Here is a 15400-nt window from a genome sequence, read left to right as displayed (position 1 = left end):
TATTTTATTCCAATGATATAATCTCAGCCACTGGATCTACCTCTACCATGCTCCAACCTCTGCTTCGTAGCGTCGGCAACGTCTTGGTTGGCCGCCAACTCAGGTTATCAAAGGGAACGATGCGGGCATATGCCACTGTCTCATCTTCTATCATTGCTCAAACCCCACATCCATCGAAAGAGAACGACCCAGGGCCTCCCATGCTCGATCGCCATATTTTGGCTGCCCTTTCTAGAAGCCCTCCAACCACCACGCTGCCTGACCTCATCAAGCAATACATTGCGCTCTCTGGAACAGTGCTGGACGTCTCGCTGAAGTACCGGACTCGTCCTACGGCCGAGCTTTGCGACTGCGAGTAAGGAAGTCGTTACAGTTGCACATTGCGCAACGGACGGACGGGGAGAATTGTAAAATTACATTCTCTTCAGGCTTTTTGCGCTAGACGCCTCGGCCTCTCGAGAAGGAGAGGCTTTTATCCTAACCTGTGCACACACGTTAGCAGAGGCATGGTCAAGTTACATATAAGGCCTGTCCAAAAATCTTACTGGAATCATCTTTGATGGCAGATACGACAGTCTCCTCTTTTGCTTTCCGATACGTTACCTTTGAGGGAACCTTCATCAACTTTGACGGGGACATGTATCGACATTGGGTGTCATGATACACTTACTTTGCACCCAGTCTCTGAAGTCGTTCCAGCACTTCCTCGATCAGACCTTCTTCTTCTGTCCTGCAAGCTACCTCGGGGAGCTCTCAGCACACTTGATGTGTCCCCTTATCCCGCACACAAGGGTATGGCCATTCGGGCTTACTTTGTTACCCACCGAGAACCAACGGCCCGGTTGGAGCCCGTGGATCGGGGACACATGGGGAAAATGGGCGCAAGGTAAGGTTCCTGGATACCGTGATTTTGTAGGTCGTGAAACGGGGGTGAGTGGATTTGTATTTTAAGAGCTCTCTAGCGAGTCTAGCCGATAGAAAGATCTACCACAGCCTGGGACCTATGACGCGCTTTCTCACTGCCACTTCCAGGTGGGCCAATAATTGAGGAAGAAAGTGGCCCTGGGGCGGTGGTCGGGGTTATGTTGGGAACTCGGATGGAATAGTCGAGTAGAGGAGTGAGGGGATGGGGAGTTCCCTCCGAAGCTATGTATATTGTTTTACACAACTGCTCACATGTGCCAATTTCCATGTAAGTTAACATGTGACCAGCTTAAGCTTCGAGCTCGCTTTCCGGTATTTTGTAACATAGACAAGTAAACCATAAGGCTTGCTCTACCCCATTCGTCAACCCTTCACTCATTTGTTGCTCCATTCGGCTCCTTCTGCATACTCTCTGCAGGTTCCAAACGCTCTATCCAACTCCGATGGCGTCAGGCTCACAACTCGTTGAAACTGTTCTCTTTACCAACCCCAATCTTGCACGCGATAACGCCGGTGAGCCTTTTCATGGTTCCTTCTAGTATGCTTAGTGACCACATTCATGAAGACCCTACCAACTGGACATGGGATGATAATGACCGCCAAACATGGGAGAAACTTAAAAAACAGTCCTCTTTGCAACAGTTTGCAGATAAGTGGCGCGAATTTGAAGGCCTCGATGAGGACCTCTCTGAAACATTCATAAATGACATCGCTCTACCGGTAACTAATGACCATAGTCTCATGGTTCGGAAATGTTATCTGGTGGCCGAAAAGGTGACATGGGAACGTGCCCAAAGACAGCCTAAGACAGGAGTGATTCTCACAGGCCAACCCGGGATTGGTATGATTAATTAACCATATTTTTGTATGTCCTTGCTGAGACATTTGTAGGCAAAACAGTTTTTTTGTGGTACCTACTACTACGTCTTTTACGGATGAAACAAGTGGTATTGCTTCGTGCGAGCCATCAAGATATTCTCTTCTATCATGATGGCGTCTACGGTACCACGGCCAATACAAGAGCCCGTCATCTTCCCACCCCTTCTGATAATACCTTCATTTGGTCTCTATTCGACCTTCATCCATTCGAGGAATTGCCAGATCTCACACTTGACCCCCGATGTTTCCTCGTGCAATGTCCATCGCCAAACAAGGCCATTTATTCGTGGCGTAAGGCGCGGCGCCCCCTTTACACCGTGTTCCCGTTATGGACTGTTGAGGAGCTCAAACTTGCGTAAGATGTTACTTTCGATACCAAGATTAATCGTTTCTCAAGCATTTTCCAGTGCGAGGCATTCTCCCGACTTCAAAAAGTTCGAAACAAATTTAGAACAAGAGATACCAGTCGAGAAATGGAATGATGCACAGTTTTTGTCAACAATCCACAACCCTGGTCTCATTAAATTTCACAAGGAATTGTCCCCGGAAGTGCAGCCTGAATTGTCCCCGAAAGTGCAGCCTGAATTGTTCGAAGAGGTTTTCGGCATCGTATTGGATGGCCTTATTTCGCGCTTCGGACTCGTTCCCCGAGAAGTCTTTGACGCTATGTTTAATAATTTTCACGAAGTGGCGAAAGCCCACGACAGCGCACTGAATCTGTCCTTCGATGATTTGGAGAAGGCTGTGGACGACTTGAATCGTCCTGAACCATCCGCGGACGTGAGAGGCCCCTCGCATCGCCTCATCTCCATCAACAATGTCGGCACTTTTGAAGATTACCAGTTGGAAATTGACTTTTTATCACCAGCCATTGCTGAGAAGTTCTACAAGAGATGGCTGGATGCGTCACACGTCAAAGCAGGCTCAACAATCAAGCATTTCCTAGCCTTACCCGAAACAAGAGGCCTTGTAGGCTCACTTTTCGAGCCTTTTGCTCACCGTATTCTTGTCAATGCAGACGAAACCGATGGGACATGGGGCCTCAAAATGATGCACAGTCGCGATGACTCCAATGTGTTTACCCTCCTTGACCCAGAGTCATCTGAAACTATATCCGGTTTCCCGAAAATCAAGCGGAAACTAGTTTCCTTCCGCTCCAAGGACTTGCCACCTCTCTATGAAAACGTGTACTACATCCCAACCTTGACCAATCATCCCCTGTTCGATGCCTTCCTCCTGAGTTTTTCTCCCTCCGGCCTGACTCAACGCCTCTGGCTACTCCAGATGACGACTTCCAAGTTACATAGAGGGTCACATATGGGCTATGCTGTCATAAACGAAATTATTGCTCAAATCAATCAGCAACATGAACCTCGCCTGTCAGCCAAGGGGGAGGGGAAGCGGAGGGCAGATGAACCATCACCAGTCGAGGTAGACTTTGTCCTCGTCCGTCCCACTGGCGAGGAGGAACATAGATGGGTTCTTCCAGAGGGTTTGGACCAGTTGGAGGATGTCAACGTATATGTCTTGGAGTTGCCTCTGGAGCACGCCATTGATTCACCAACTACGAGATCAATGCAATCATCAAAGAAAGCCAAGTTGTCAACACCTGGTCGGAGAACGAAGGCATCAACATCTGGTCGGAAAACGAAGGCATCAACATCTGGTCAACAAACGATGGCGTCAACGTCTGGCCAAAGGAGGTCAACGAGGTTGAACAAACAATAATTACTTGGTGTAGTTGAAGGTTACCTTACTTCTTGTACTTTTTGTTAAAATCGACGAATGGTCACACTTCACCGGGAAGTACTCAGTCCACCCTCGTGACCACCCAGAACGGCCTATTTATCTCTACAACCTTGCCACTGCTGTTCATACTCGATTCCGACAGCTGGGAAGATGGAGGTTCTCGAACGGACAATCACACACTTCTGCGAGGCGCTCACGCCTTGCCCTCAGGTGACCCACATCGATCTCATTCTTTGACGGCCGTGCTATGGCTATCGTCGCGTCTCCCCGCTCGTGAGAGCTCGAGGTCGCTGGCTGCTCGTGAAGGCTTGAAGGATGGCAAGGGAAGTTGGGGACATTTCGTGGAATTAAGTCTTTGAATTGGACAGTGAAAGTAACGATGTTGAACCAAATAGCATGCGAGACCAGTGTTGTTCAACCACATGTGTTCAATCGAAAACCGGTTTTTCGTGTGTTGAGGAGAGGCGCTGTAGGCGATGCTTCAGACTCACCGTATCCTCGAAAGGTCTCTCGTCCCCGTCCCATGATACCTAAACATCAACCCAACTAGCAAAAGTATCAGTCACCTAATGCATGAGACGAAGGACCCGAAACACTCACAGATCGTCACCCTCAGCTCGATCTCTACGCGTCTGCTGCCGAAAAAATTCCTTTTCTTCCTAATCTCTTTGAGCAAATACAACGGTGTGTAATCATCTGTTCCATGAGGTTCACTGGCGCTTCGAAATAACCCTGTGGTGTTCTGTACCCACCACTTTCCTTCAATTCCACCTCCCGCCGTCACTCCGGGAGTATGAGGTAGAGAGCAGCGCAAAGACCAGTACTTCACTATCTAACCGATGCATCACACAATCGATCAGGGATGAATGGCAAACACAAGGGGAACTCACTTCCACTTGACAAGTACAAGCTATAAGCAGGACAGGAGAACAGTTCCGTGATGAGGACCATGTCTTGCAGAATCGGAAGCTTCGCCAAATGTTCAAAAAGCGTGCCTTGGTATGGAAAATACGCGGATAAGCCATGATCAGCACTGGCCTCTAAATGACACTTCGGCAACAACAACTTCACTGAATTTACCGTAAGCTCAGCTGGACCTTAGGAAGAAGGAATCACACGGCGAACTCATCACCATGTTTCACTTGGCAGACGCAGTGATGCAGACGTCCCCACGGGCAGCTGGCTTGGGAGGGTGGTCTTTCACAAGCTTGGCGAGATGTTCATCGTTGTAAGTATTGAACATCTGTAGCGCGGTAGTCAGAAAATCCACAAAATCCGATTTTGATCACTTGCCCGCAAGTGCTGCCAGCAAAGAGCAGAGAGAACGTCGAAAAAGTTATATGAGATTCTACCATGAAGTCTAAGAAACCTCAGGAAAGAGACGGGGAACAGTAGCTCACAAGGGAGTACCAGTTACTTAGATTTCCAGACAAGATTGAATTACTTGCCAGAATGGAGAATGACGCCTCACCTCCATCACATGAAATATGCAAGAAAAACTGCGAGGCGCCATCGCAAACGTCCTTGCCTCGACAACAACAAACAATTTTCTTCGGTCAGATCAACACGGGGTTTTTTAAGACTGTGGAGGGTCTTGAACAAGTACCGTATAAAGGGAGGCATTCCAAATGTTGGATTTGCTTTATGGTGACGGGGAATGGTCAGTTTCGAAGTGTAGCCAGACATGTGTGCGTCAAAAAGAGGCGAAATGTTCTGACACATGGACTTTTGTGAGAGACCTTGTCCTAAGGGTGTGTCGTTTAAGGGTGTGTCGTCTGAAGGGTTGAAGTCATCAGGAGAAGAGGGATTGGCAGTGAAGCAAGGAAGCACCGCAGTCAACAAATTTAAGGAGCTAGGGCGTCTTGCTCGAAGGGTCGTATCACAAGAATCAAGGAGGGTAGGTTGTTGAAGCGGCGTAGACATCGTTGGAGAGCTGGGAGGTGAAGGACGTCGGTGATTACTCTTGAACCAGATTGACCAACAGGGTCGACACAATGAGATTCTTGCTTGAGATAGGTGATGAAATTTTGGCTGACTTGTTTGAATGGCGGGCATGTTAAATTTTTCAAAAGGGGCGCGTTGAAATATTTCATTTGAGAACAAAGAGTCACGAGGTTGAGTCTACAGCAAAGGGTCTTTCATCGGTGGTTGACCTGTTTCGAAATGGTTATGTTTTTGGAAACCTAGGCCTAATGAAGCAATTGACGGTGAAGGGAGTCGATCAAGACACAAAATGAATCCTCCGAAGCGAAATTCTGGAGTTGCCGTATGACCACCAGCGAACTGGAATAGAGACACAACTAAAACAATAAGAGTGTAACGACAGGAGACTCGGCTGGAGCTGCGAACACTCTTCTTGAGCTCGTCTTAGTAAATACGTCCCAGGCGCTGCAACGTGAGGTGCTGGAGGCCCCGTTGACCTTCAGCGTAACGGGGGGGGGACCGGCGATTTTCCTTCGACTCCAGGCATGAGCAGCAATTGCTCGCACTTTTGACTAGAAGGTGCTGTAGCAGGGTAATCTGGCGATGTGGGTGACGAAGGAGAGAAGAGGGGAGAACGGAGCTCTGAACAGCGATTGAAAATTTTTACAATCAAGTCGGCGGAAGATGATGGCGGAGTCGCTGTGCGGAATGTGTGCCACGAGAAACAAAGAATCGATGAAGCGGCCAGCCATCATGATATCGTATGTGCTACCGATGTTTGTGGGCACAAAGGGTTGCAATGGTGGTAAGTTGAGGAGAGCAGCAAATTTAGCCATGGACGGAGTGGCTGTGGATGATGTTGAAAATGTGCATTGTATGGATTTCGAGATCACTGCCGTCCGGGGGAAAGACGTTCATTCGGGTGTGATGCAGAATGACTGGGGAGAAGATGGAGGAGGAAAGGGTGGCGATCTGAGCTACGACAGCCATAACGACTGTTCGCTGTAGAAAGGTTGACTTGCCAGCCATATTTGGCCGACTCTCGTCCCATCTTCCACCGAATCAAACCTGCCAACATTCTCATCAACCCTTAAATTCAAAAGCAAAAACTATCCACTTACCACTTGATCAAAACCAACAGGCGCCATTCCATAGTAGTTACACTGAACGCCCGACGTTTCATCCTCCCTATCCAGATGCACCAACGTCGCAGGCACCACCCCCTTCCATGGATCGACGCTCCGATAATCGCATAGACCCAGAGGCCAGTCGAAGGCGTGAGGTCGGTCACCATAGCTTTATCACTGGAGGGGGCTAGCGCGTCTGAAGCGGGGAAGCGTCAGACGTTACGTGTCGGCGCCATCTTGACAGCATTGGGACTGTAAATGCAACCCGCGCATAACAAGCCTAATTCCACCGCAAGATGCCTCCCACTGCCTATATGGCACGGGCAACTTCAAAAGAGACGATCAGAAAAGAGAGGAATGTTATATCTTACTACTTACTCATCTGTGACGCGGGGCCTAACAAAGTTCATCTCGGCGACAAAGGTCGCAAAGGACAACGGCCAGCAGCGACGGCGGAAGCATTTTTGGAGAGTGCTGGGAGCCTCGGCTTCATCAAACTTTCAAAGCCACGGGCAGCGATGGCGTTACCATCACCTTTCACAAAATAAAACACAAATTCAAGACGACGAACAGGACCAGCGAAAGAAGGAATGAAAACATACGCAACGTATTTAAGCGAGAACGTAGGAGGATACACTCGTGTCGTTGCTTAAGTACGACCTCAGAGCTTTGACTTGTTTGCCGCCCAGCGCCGTGGCTGCTGCACAGGACGAGCACACGTAGTTGAACGGCACGGAGGCAGCAAAGAGGAAGAGAATGGCGCTGAATGGCGATTATACACGTCTGTCCCAGTAGTGGATCTGGAGGCGTGATACAAGGGTGTACATAGAGGATGCTGCTGGAGACTTGTGGTATTCCTGGAAAACAAAAGATCAACGTTCAACGTTCAACACGTATACCCGTTATACCCTAGTCCTCCTCGATATTATGTGAAGTCGTACCTTTGTTCACGATAATATGAAGTTATACCCCGCAATGCATCAAAAAGCGATGCCTAATTGCAGCTAATTGCAGACTGAGTACTGAAATCTTGCGTCGATCGTGATCGAAGTGATTGAACAATCTTGGTGATGTCGAAGAGGGCGTTGAATCGACTGGGAGTGGAGAGGCGCACCATCCCTAAATGGTTGCGGCTGCTTAGTCAGTGCACAGCCACCTCGAAACTGGCAAATCGCGCTTGCATCCACTTCGAAACGAAAGTTTGAGGTATTTCAGGCATTCTACCCTGTAGAGCTGTGTATGAAACATGTAACATATAGTATATCAAAATCTAATCCAGAAATTGTTGTTGTCTGACTCATATAAGTTCTCTCCTGCAGTTTGATTGTTGGTGTCCATCCCAGGAAGTACCTGTCCTGCTATTTCCCTTGTATCCTCGAGCAAGAAACCTAGCGACAACCTTAATCAGCTCACAGACCCCCTTGGGCTTTGGCTTCATGTGCTCTTCAATGGCACTAGTGTTTGGAAGTCCGGTCTCGTGACTGGAAAAAGACCGTAACCAGACCGGACCAAGACCGCAAAAGACCGGACCTGCAGTTACGGTCTTTTATTTTTGAAATGTAAAGACCGCAAAAAAACCAGTTAACGTGAACCGGTCTTGACCGGTTTGGACCGGTCTTTTGTAGCCCCTTAAATACCCTTTAAAACGCACCCAAGAACGTACGATTTGGTAAAAAAACGAGAGAGATATGAATTAAAATGTAAATTACTTTTGGGAATAATAGATGTACCAGACTTATTTTATAGAAGCACCAATTCCTAACGGAATTTAACGTTCTTGGGCTCGTTTTGAAGCTATTAGAGATGTTAATAAATTTACCGATTCATAATTTTAAAATATTGGCCTAAAGACCAGTCATAAACCGGTTAAAACCGATGCAGACCGAAACCGGTCTATAGACCGCAAAAAACCGCGGTCTGCGGTCTTTTTGCGGTCCGGTCTGGTCTTTTGACTTCTGGGGAAAAGGCAGACCGGTTACGGTTACGGTTAACGCCCCTGGGCATCAAAAAACCGGACCGAACCGGACTTTCAAACACTAAATGGCACCCTCTCCATGTGACCTCCACAGAGTCTTTCCCATTGTCAACCTTCATGCTTTCAAATTTTGGGACATGTGAGGTAAGAAAGTAACCTCTTCTGTATGTATAGGAGGGTGCCGCAGGATATTCAGTGTTATGGGATGTGATTTTGCATAGTCAGTATGCTTTTGACGCGTTCTTGACGCGTATTATGTAATCCATTAATTGGTCTTGTAGCCAATCAGCAATTATTACAGCCTTTCTCTTTCCTCCCTCGCGTTTGCCTCAAAATAAGTGTGTAAAAATGATGATCTAGCATTGCTGGAGGGAGACTTTGGACTATTTTTTTAAAATGTGTTTTCTAAATGTCATTTTTCGATTAAATTCCTGGTCCCACGCCCGAATTTAAAAAAACGAGTCCGAAGACTCCCTGCGGAATTGATATTTGATTCGATTTGGCCATAAATCTGACCCAAAGAAGAGGCCATGCGCTAAAAAAGATGATTTCCGTGAAAATCAAAGAAATTGGCAGTAATACAACAAGTACAAACAACCTACAGCCCAAAGGGGCGATGCGCCTCTCCACTGGGAGAATATTCTCCTGAGAATAATCACCTGATGACCCGCAATTGGCCGGTTGTGGAAGTTATTGTTCAATACTAGTAAACAAACTCAGCAAAAACATAGTTCACCCTCTGTACCCCGAGGGAAGCAGCTTGAAACTATTAAAAATGTATTTTACGCAACTAAGCATAGTTTTAAGTCAATCTACATTAAAATGACGAGTGGCGGTGTCTTGAGGATCAGAAAAATGCGAAGAGAACCTCGATCAAGGTGTCACTTTCTGTGACAGACACGTCGCGTCGCTTCGCTTCCACTTCGAAAGAAATTTACGCTAAACCTTGGATATGAAGTCCACTGCCGAAGCTCTGCTCAAATTTCTGAGTCTTTACAAGTTTAGTTAGTCCCTATATCAGAAGCCATTGAAACACAAACTCATTGAAAATTTCTTATGAGGTGGGTTGTATTTAGATTTAAGCTGGTTATTGTTTGAGCCACTTGGCATGACATGCTTGAGGATTGAGAGCAGGTAGAATAAACCCCATGTCAGTGAACAACATTGTACTGCAGTACGTCACACCAAGAAGGTGGGGAGGAAAGAGTTTTTAATCTGCGGGTTGTCTGCGGGTGTTACAAACAGAGGAAGTTAATTCTAGGTACATAGTTGATTGTGGGCAGCAGTGCTCGATGGAGGCCATCGTCGAATTGGATATTCGTCGTCGATCGAGGTCAGGACTCAGCATCGTCAATCGAGGTCAGCACAAGGTCAGTGTCATCGATCGGGTTCAGTGGACGTGGTAGTGAGCATGCGCGTGATTCTCAGATTCTCGCGGCCCCAGCGGGTTCAACGTTCAACGTTCCGTTGGTGATCTACACTCTTTGTTCCCTTCAAATTACAGAACACTCGGGTATGTTGCTGGTGATTAACAATACCGGTGGAACAGAGATGTTTCTGTTATTTAATACCCACTTCTGAACAAATCACTGCGTATGTAGATACACAAACCTTCACGGATAGAACATAAATAGGAGCCCGTGGAAACGATGTTTCCGCCATCGTCTTTATTTCAAATTGAACTGCATATTTATTAGGCAGCTAGATTCCTGTCAGATTCTGGTTGCTGAACGGGCTCTAATTGTAATCTGAAGACTTCCGAGGCATCTGCAAATCTGACGAAGTACATGGTGAGAGTTTACATTGGTAATTCTTTCGGGAGGTTCAGGGAATGGGGCGTATATCATAACCATGCATGCTACTGATAAGCCGAATTTTGGAGGGAAGGATGTCATTAACGACGGCCAAGAATGCAGGAAAAATGGGGCCATAGACTGATGCTTACGACAACCATATTATTGATATTCGATTTCACGAGCCAGATTTGGAGCAACGACTGTATGAACGACGTTTGGATACTTCGTTGCCTATCTTGGAAGAGTAAAACAGAGACCGCTAAAGAAAACAGGTCAGTTAGACATGTGAAAACAGACACTAGGCAACACTCACATCCTTGGCCTTGCAAAGCCCAGCCTACATTATCGCCTCAAAAATGACAAAACTTCGCGTCTTCAGCAATTTCGGGTTTGCATGTTGTGCGGTTGTTCAGTTGACGGAAAATATTCAGGGATAAACATCAATGGGACTCTTGCTCGGAGGACACATGTCACCATCTATAAATACAAGGCTTAAAACTTAAAGCCTTGAAGGAAATTCGGGAGGGAGGACACTAGGAAGATGCATACAGATCCCTGTGTTGTCGTTTCACTGAAAAGAATGACAGTGTCCAGTCGAAGTCATTATTCAGCGCATGACGTACACCCCACAAATAACAGACTGAAGACGGAGATCGCCCATTGGTATGGCAAAGATAAGGCAAGGCAAAGCATCGAGCAAACCTGGAGGGCATTTGCCCTACGTCAAGCAAAGGCATCCACCCAGACAGCATGGAGCCGAGGTTCGCCATAGCCAACAGGATTCCCCCGTCTCTCAATCCCACAAAGCACTTCATCGAGCTCAAAGACCAGCGCGAGGTCTTCGGACGCCTAGTCCAATGTCGCATCGGACACGCGTGCACCAGAGAGTCTCGCAAGCAGTTCTTCCCAGACGAGAGCACTAACTGCGAGTGTGGAGAGGACCCACAAACCCGTGAACATATCATCAGAGAATGCACCAGCTACGACGAACAAAGGGCCAAGCTCACTGGACAGTGGATAGCGCGTTTTCATAGAAAAGACCGTCAGCCAATCGCAGAATTCCGAGACGCTCAAAGAGCTCATCACATCAAATTGCAGCTGATGGCTACTGACTTCCATATATAAATCATGCCGTGTTCAAAAAGAAAAAATGCCTCATCCCTATTTTCCTCTCCTCTTCTTTCTCTCCCTGGACCCATCCCGGCATATCGTCACCACACTGTTCACGACATCAAGTCTCCCCCACAGAACCCATTCTGGCTGATCTTACCTCTCGACGTTGTCGACCAGGCCGTTGTTTGTCTCTTGCTCATCGGCTCCCTGTGGTCGTCGTCTCATTGTGCGACCACCTCTACTTTCCCATCCTCTCCTCGCGCTCACAAGCTACGCCATTGGTTTGCAAAGCACCCCTAAGATACATGCACGGCTACGTGGTTTTTGGTGGTCATCTCATGTGCCTTTCTTAGCCGTCGTAATTCAAGTTGATTAGCCTCAAGTAATGTCTGCCAATGGCATACCTACCCCCCTCTCAACTCTCACTCCTTCCCCACCGCCCTCCTCTCGTCATCATGCATGACAAGCATCATCAGGTCGACTTGCCACTGTGGATCACGGTTCATTTGAGCTTACGTCTCTGACTGCCACCTTTAACATATCCCCGTCGCCATCACCGTTCCTTAGAGCATCGTTGCCTCCATCTTCTCACGCATTGGTCACAAGATCTGGAGTTCCCGAGTCAAAACCTGACTCGGGAACCTTGGCGCTGATTGGGCAACGCTGGACATCTAGAACGACGGTCAGGCGACGCACTGCTCTTTTTCATCTTCCCTGTGAATATGACGATGGCTACGCCTCATGGTGCTTTCTTTGAAATTTTAATCAATTGCTGTACCTTTGGATCGTGCGTCTCGGCTGTCTGGATTGAGCCGCTTGATTTTCCTGTGTTCTGTCGTCTTCATGAGGGATTCGGAACACACTAGTTTGCTCTATATCATCAACGTCTCCATGTCCTGCCTAAAAAGCATACGATTATGCTCGATAATCAATGGCTCTGGTTGGATATCAGGTCCCATACTGCAACCTGTCAAAGATTTACATTCGCCAAGCCAAAACGCATAACGAAGGATGAAAAAAAAACTTTTTCGTGCTTCGACGCCAAGCTGTTAGCAGGGCTCTTGCTTGTGGAGAGAACCACGTATAAAGGCTCAAATTTTGTCCTGCATTCTCTAGAGATTTCGGTCTTTCTCTGTCATCGGACACACCCTCAGCACCATGTCGTTCTTATCTTTGACAATCCTCCTTTGCTTCGCGAGTGTTGCTCGTGCTCATTTTCGTCTTTTGTTTCCCGAGCCTAGAGGAGTTTTCGTTGCTGATCAAGAACCAAATTACTGTGGTGCGTTAATATTTATATGAGGGCAAAGACGGGCCTAAAGTCGACGTCAGGTGGATACACTAATGCGGTTCCCAACCGAACCGTTTATCCGCTCTCCGGTGGCTTTTTTAGCATCAAATCTGGTCATCCTGGCTGGACAGGTCTGTTCTCTGGTAAACTTTCGACGTGGATGTGAAATTAACAAGGCGTTCGCTCAGTTGGTGTGATCATCTCAACAGTGCAGAATCCTACATCGTTTGAGAACTTCTCCTCGAACGGCGTTCAACAATTTGTTTCACCCTATGCCAAGGAGGCGTCTGCGGGTACTTTTTGTATGCCCCTCAACGTTTCCGCGTCAAATGCCACCGGAGTTAAAGATGGTGCGAACGTAACCATCCAGATCGTTTTTTCAGGTGGAGACGGAAATTTATATCAAGTGAGTCAATATGTTTATCTTTCAGGACTTGGCTAAACGTTGATTAGTGCGCCGATCTAACCTTGTCAAGCAATGCAACCGTTGGAAATGCTACTTGCGTAAATGAAACTGTGGCAACATCGTCGACGTCTGCAGTCCCAACAGCGTCACACACCGCTGGTGGGCTGGGCCGGGGCGACAAAATGTTCGGGTTGACTGCTCTTCTTCTTACAGTCGCAGGGCTTGCGTTGGCTACCTCGTAGATGTATACGGCCTTTGCATCTATCCTACCTCTGCTCAACCTGTCCATCTAAATTGCTTAACATGGTTCATTTCACTCTTTGATTTGTTTTTGGTGAGGACATGCTTGTTGATCAGACTCGATCGGGCAATTGATGGATGCATTCAAGCGCGTCAAACTTTCACCTTTGCGATATAAATAGAACAAAGATGGTAAAAAACTTTTTTAACTGCCTTCGCAACGTTGGTTTTGAGTAAATAAATATGGGCGGAAAACAGTGGAAATATTTCAAAGTTCCTCGACGCTCAGAATGTACTGTCAACCCAAGTTCTTTACCCTCGCGCTCCTTGCACTCGTCGCTGGGGTTAACGCCCATTTCCAACTCCAGTTCCCTTCACCGCGTGGCGCCTTCGTCGAGGATAACGAGCCCACATTCTGTGGTAACGTTCCCAATAACCCTATGCACTTCAGAGTGTATTGAAAAAGTTTTGTTACAGATGGCTACGCTAATCCTGCGGCAAACCGTACAGAATTTCCTTTAACCGGCGGTTTCATCACCCTTAACTCTGAGCATCCCTTATGGACCAGTAAGCATGTTAATATCGTTGATAACAACCCTGGCTTAATCGCTTCATTCAAGGTGGAATCCTGCTTTCAACGGCTTCGGATCCCACTTCGTTCAACAACTTTTCGCAAATCACCCCGTATGCCCAAGCACATGGAGAAGGTTTGTTTTGCTTACCTTTCGACCTGTCCGCGACAAACGCAACCGGCTTGCAAGATGGTCAAAACGTTACTATCCAAGTAAGTACCATGGCTTTTACCTTGGCACTTTTCTGATTCATGTCTAGTTTGTCTTTAATGGAGGTGACGGTAACTTGTATCAGGTAAGTAACAACTTACTCCCCTCAGGCTTTGATAGATTCAACCCTTTGAATGTGTAGTGTGCGGACTTGACTTTGTCAAAAAACTTCACAATTTCGTCGAGCATTACGTGTAGCAACGCCAGCGTCAGTGCGACGGCCACGTCAACTGGAGCTGCAGCGACGGGATCCAAGAGTGCGGCGTTAGGTACTGTTCCGGCCTTTGGCGTTGCTGGGATCGTCACCGCACTTTTCGGAATCTCTTTAGCTACTGTGATGTAAATAATCGTCGGGTTGTTAAAGAGCAGCACCATCAATAACCACAAACAACCACTTGAATGACTACCAACGCTGACGTAAAAAATATCACTCGGAGGTTCTTACGCAGCAAACGCTCAGTCACGAACTAACACGGTTTTGAAGCTTTTTTTTTTTTTTTTTTTTTTTATTATCTCGAGATTTACGTGCAACAAGTAGTCTAGTACTAAGACGCACGGGAAGCGTATGGCTTCCCTTTTAGATGTAATTATGTCGTGCGGGCTTTCCATTACGTGAATTTGGGTGTCCGATGTGTAGCTGTATTGTATAAGAGATGTGTAGGGTTGTGTGCAGGGGCCAGAGAACTGGAGGTCAGAGTCGAGTGCGTCGTGGCGACGCTAGGGGCATGGCGGGCGCTCTTGCGCTCGCGGGGGATTGGGTCTGGGTGTGGGCATCGTATGGGTGTTATGGTTCAGCGTCGGACTCATCGTCTTCTGAGTCCTCGTCTGGGGGTTCTGGTTCGTCCTGGAAGGATGGGGTTTCTTTTGGCATGTGCTTTTCTCCCGTGAATGTGAACGCGCCGGAGTCTCTTATGAAGATGGATAGGGCCGTGATGCCTTTGGGGGTTCCCAGTAGTTCTGGGAGTGCCAGTTCACGGTCGTGATCACGTAGCTTGGCCCGTTGGTCCTCGTACCGTTCGCAGTCTCTTATAATGTGCTCGCGCGTCTGTGGGTCCACTCCGCATTCGCAGTTTGTGGTTTTCTCTGGGAAGAATTGTCTGCGGAATTCTCCTGTATACGCGTGCCCGGTTCGACACTGTACCAAGCGGCCGAAGACTTCACGCTGGTCTTTGAGTTCGACGAAATGTTTGGATGGGTT

General features: G+C 47.5%; 10 protein-coding genes across 10 annotated transcripts; 3 read left to right on the top strand and 7 right to left on the bottom strand.

The window, feature by feature from the left end:
- Positions 1-4: 4 nt before the first annotated feature.
- Positions 5-888, bottom strand: LACBIDRAFT_301823 (uncharacterized protein; the record flags this gene model as incomplete). The annotated part of the gene is made up of 3 exons (XM_001873630.1): positions 671-888; positions 546-603; positions 5-482 (listed from the first exon to the last, which is right to left on the bottom strand). The coding sequence occupies exon 3, from the start codon at positions 152-154 to the stop codon at positions 5-7; it is 150 nt and encodes a 49-aa protein (XP_001873665.1). The 5' UTR covers positions 155-482; positions 546-603; positions 671-888.
- Positions 889-1367: 479 nt separating this feature from the next.
- Positions 1368-3531, top strand: LACBIDRAFT_301821 (uncharacterized protein; the record flags this gene model as incomplete). Its single annotated transcript, XM_001874262.1, has 4 exons — positions 1368-1437; positions 1490-1765; positions 1816-2158; positions 2211-3531. 4 exons carry the CDS (start codon positions 1368-1370, stop codon positions 3529-3531), a joined length of 2010 nt encoding a protein of 669 aa, XP_001874297.1.
- Positions 3532-4694: 1163 nt separating this feature from the next.
- On the bottom strand, positions 4695-5475 carry LACBIDRAFT_291897 (uncharacterized protein; the record flags this gene model as incomplete). Its single annotated transcript, XM_001873629.1, has 3 exons — positions 4695-4795; positions 4953-5080; positions 5271-5475. Coding segments are annotated over 3 exons (432 nt in total), but the record flags the coding sequence as incomplete, so codon positions are not given.
- Positions 5476-6047: 572 nt separating this feature from the next.
- On the bottom strand, positions 6048-6356 carry LACBIDRAFT_301816 (uncharacterized protein; the record flags this gene model as incomplete). The annotated part of the gene is made up of 1 exon (XM_001873628.1): positions 6048-6356. The coding sequence occupies exon 1, from the start codon at positions 6309-6311 to the stop codon at positions 6048-6050; it is 264 nt and encodes an 87-aa protein (XP_001873663.1). The 5' UTR covers positions 6312-6356.
- A 96-nt stretch (positions 6357-6452) lies between these two features.
- LACBIDRAFT_301815 (uncharacterized protein) lies at positions 6453-6769 on the bottom strand (the record flags this gene model as incomplete). Its single annotated transcript, XM_001873627.1, has 2 exons — positions 6453-6543; positions 6597-6769. 2 exons carry the CDS (start codon positions 6767-6769, stop codon positions 6453-6455), a joined length of 264 nt encoding a protein of 87 aa, XP_001873662.1.
- Positions 6770-7008: 239 nt separating this feature from the next.
- LACBIDRAFT_301814 (uncharacterized protein) lies at positions 7009-7719 on the bottom strand (the record flags this gene model as incomplete). The annotated part of the gene is made up of 3 exons (XM_001873626.1): positions 7009-7136; positions 7205-7459; positions 7626-7719. The coding sequence occupies 3 exons, from the start codon at positions 7717-7719 to the stop codon at positions 7009-7011; spliced, it is 477 nt and encodes a 158-aa protein (XP_001873661.1).
- Positions 7720-8301: 582 nt separating this feature from the next.
- Positions 8302-8696, bottom strand: LACBIDRAFT_301813 (uncharacterized protein; the record flags this gene model as incomplete). Its single annotated transcript, XM_001873625.1, has 1 exon — positions 8302-8696. The coding sequence occupies one exon, from the start codon at positions 8694-8696 to the stop codon at positions 8496-8498; it is 201 nt and encodes a 66-aa protein (XP_001873660.1). The 3' UTR covers positions 8302-8495.
- Positions 8697-10548: 1852 nt separating this feature from the next.
- Positions 10549-11711, bottom strand: LACBIDRAFT_321280 (uncharacterized protein; the record flags this gene model as incomplete). The annotated part of the gene is made up of 6 exons (XM_001873624.1): positions 10549-10632; positions 10687-10710; positions 10923-10944; positions 11076-11296; positions 11415-11478; positions 11644-11711. The coding sequence occupies 6 exons, from the start codon at positions 11709-11711 to the stop codon at positions 10549-10551; spliced, it is 483 nt and encodes a 160-aa protein (XP_001873659.1).
- Positions 11712-12644: 933 nt separating this feature from the next.
- Positions 12645-13422, top strand: LACBIDRAFT_321279 (uncharacterized protein; the record flags this gene model as incomplete). Its single annotated transcript, XM_001874261.1, has 5 exons — positions 12645-12765; positions 12816-12905; positions 12984-13180; positions 13228-13339; positions 13394-13422. 5 exons carry the CDS (start codon positions 12645-12647, stop codon positions 13420-13422), a joined length of 549 nt encoding a protein of 182 aa, XP_001874296.1.
- A 288-nt stretch (positions 13423-13710) lies between these two features.
- LACBIDRAFT_291896 (uncharacterized protein) lies at positions 13711-14608 on the top strand (the record flags this gene model as incomplete). Its single annotated transcript, XM_001874260.1, has 5 exons — positions 13711-13840; positions 13898-13987; positions 14041-14204; positions 14252-14287; positions 14345-14608. The coding sequence occupies 5 exons, from the start codon at positions 13711-13713 to the stop codon at positions 14543-14545; spliced, it is 621 nt and encodes a 206-aa protein (XP_001874295.1). The 3' UTR covers positions 14546-14608.
- Positions 14609-15400: the final 792 nt, after the last annotated feature.

Source organism: Laccaria bicolor, genomic scaffold (assembly GCF_000143565.1).
Source record: "Laccaria bicolor S238N-H82 LACBIscaffold_1 genomic scaffold, whole genome shotgun sequence".
In the NCBI taxonomy this organism is placed as follows: Eukaryota; Fungi; Basidiomycota; class Agaricomycetes; order Agaricales; family Hydnangiaceae; genus Laccaria; species Laccaria bicolor.
This window is presented reverse-complemented; position numbering and strand designations above follow the sequence as displayed.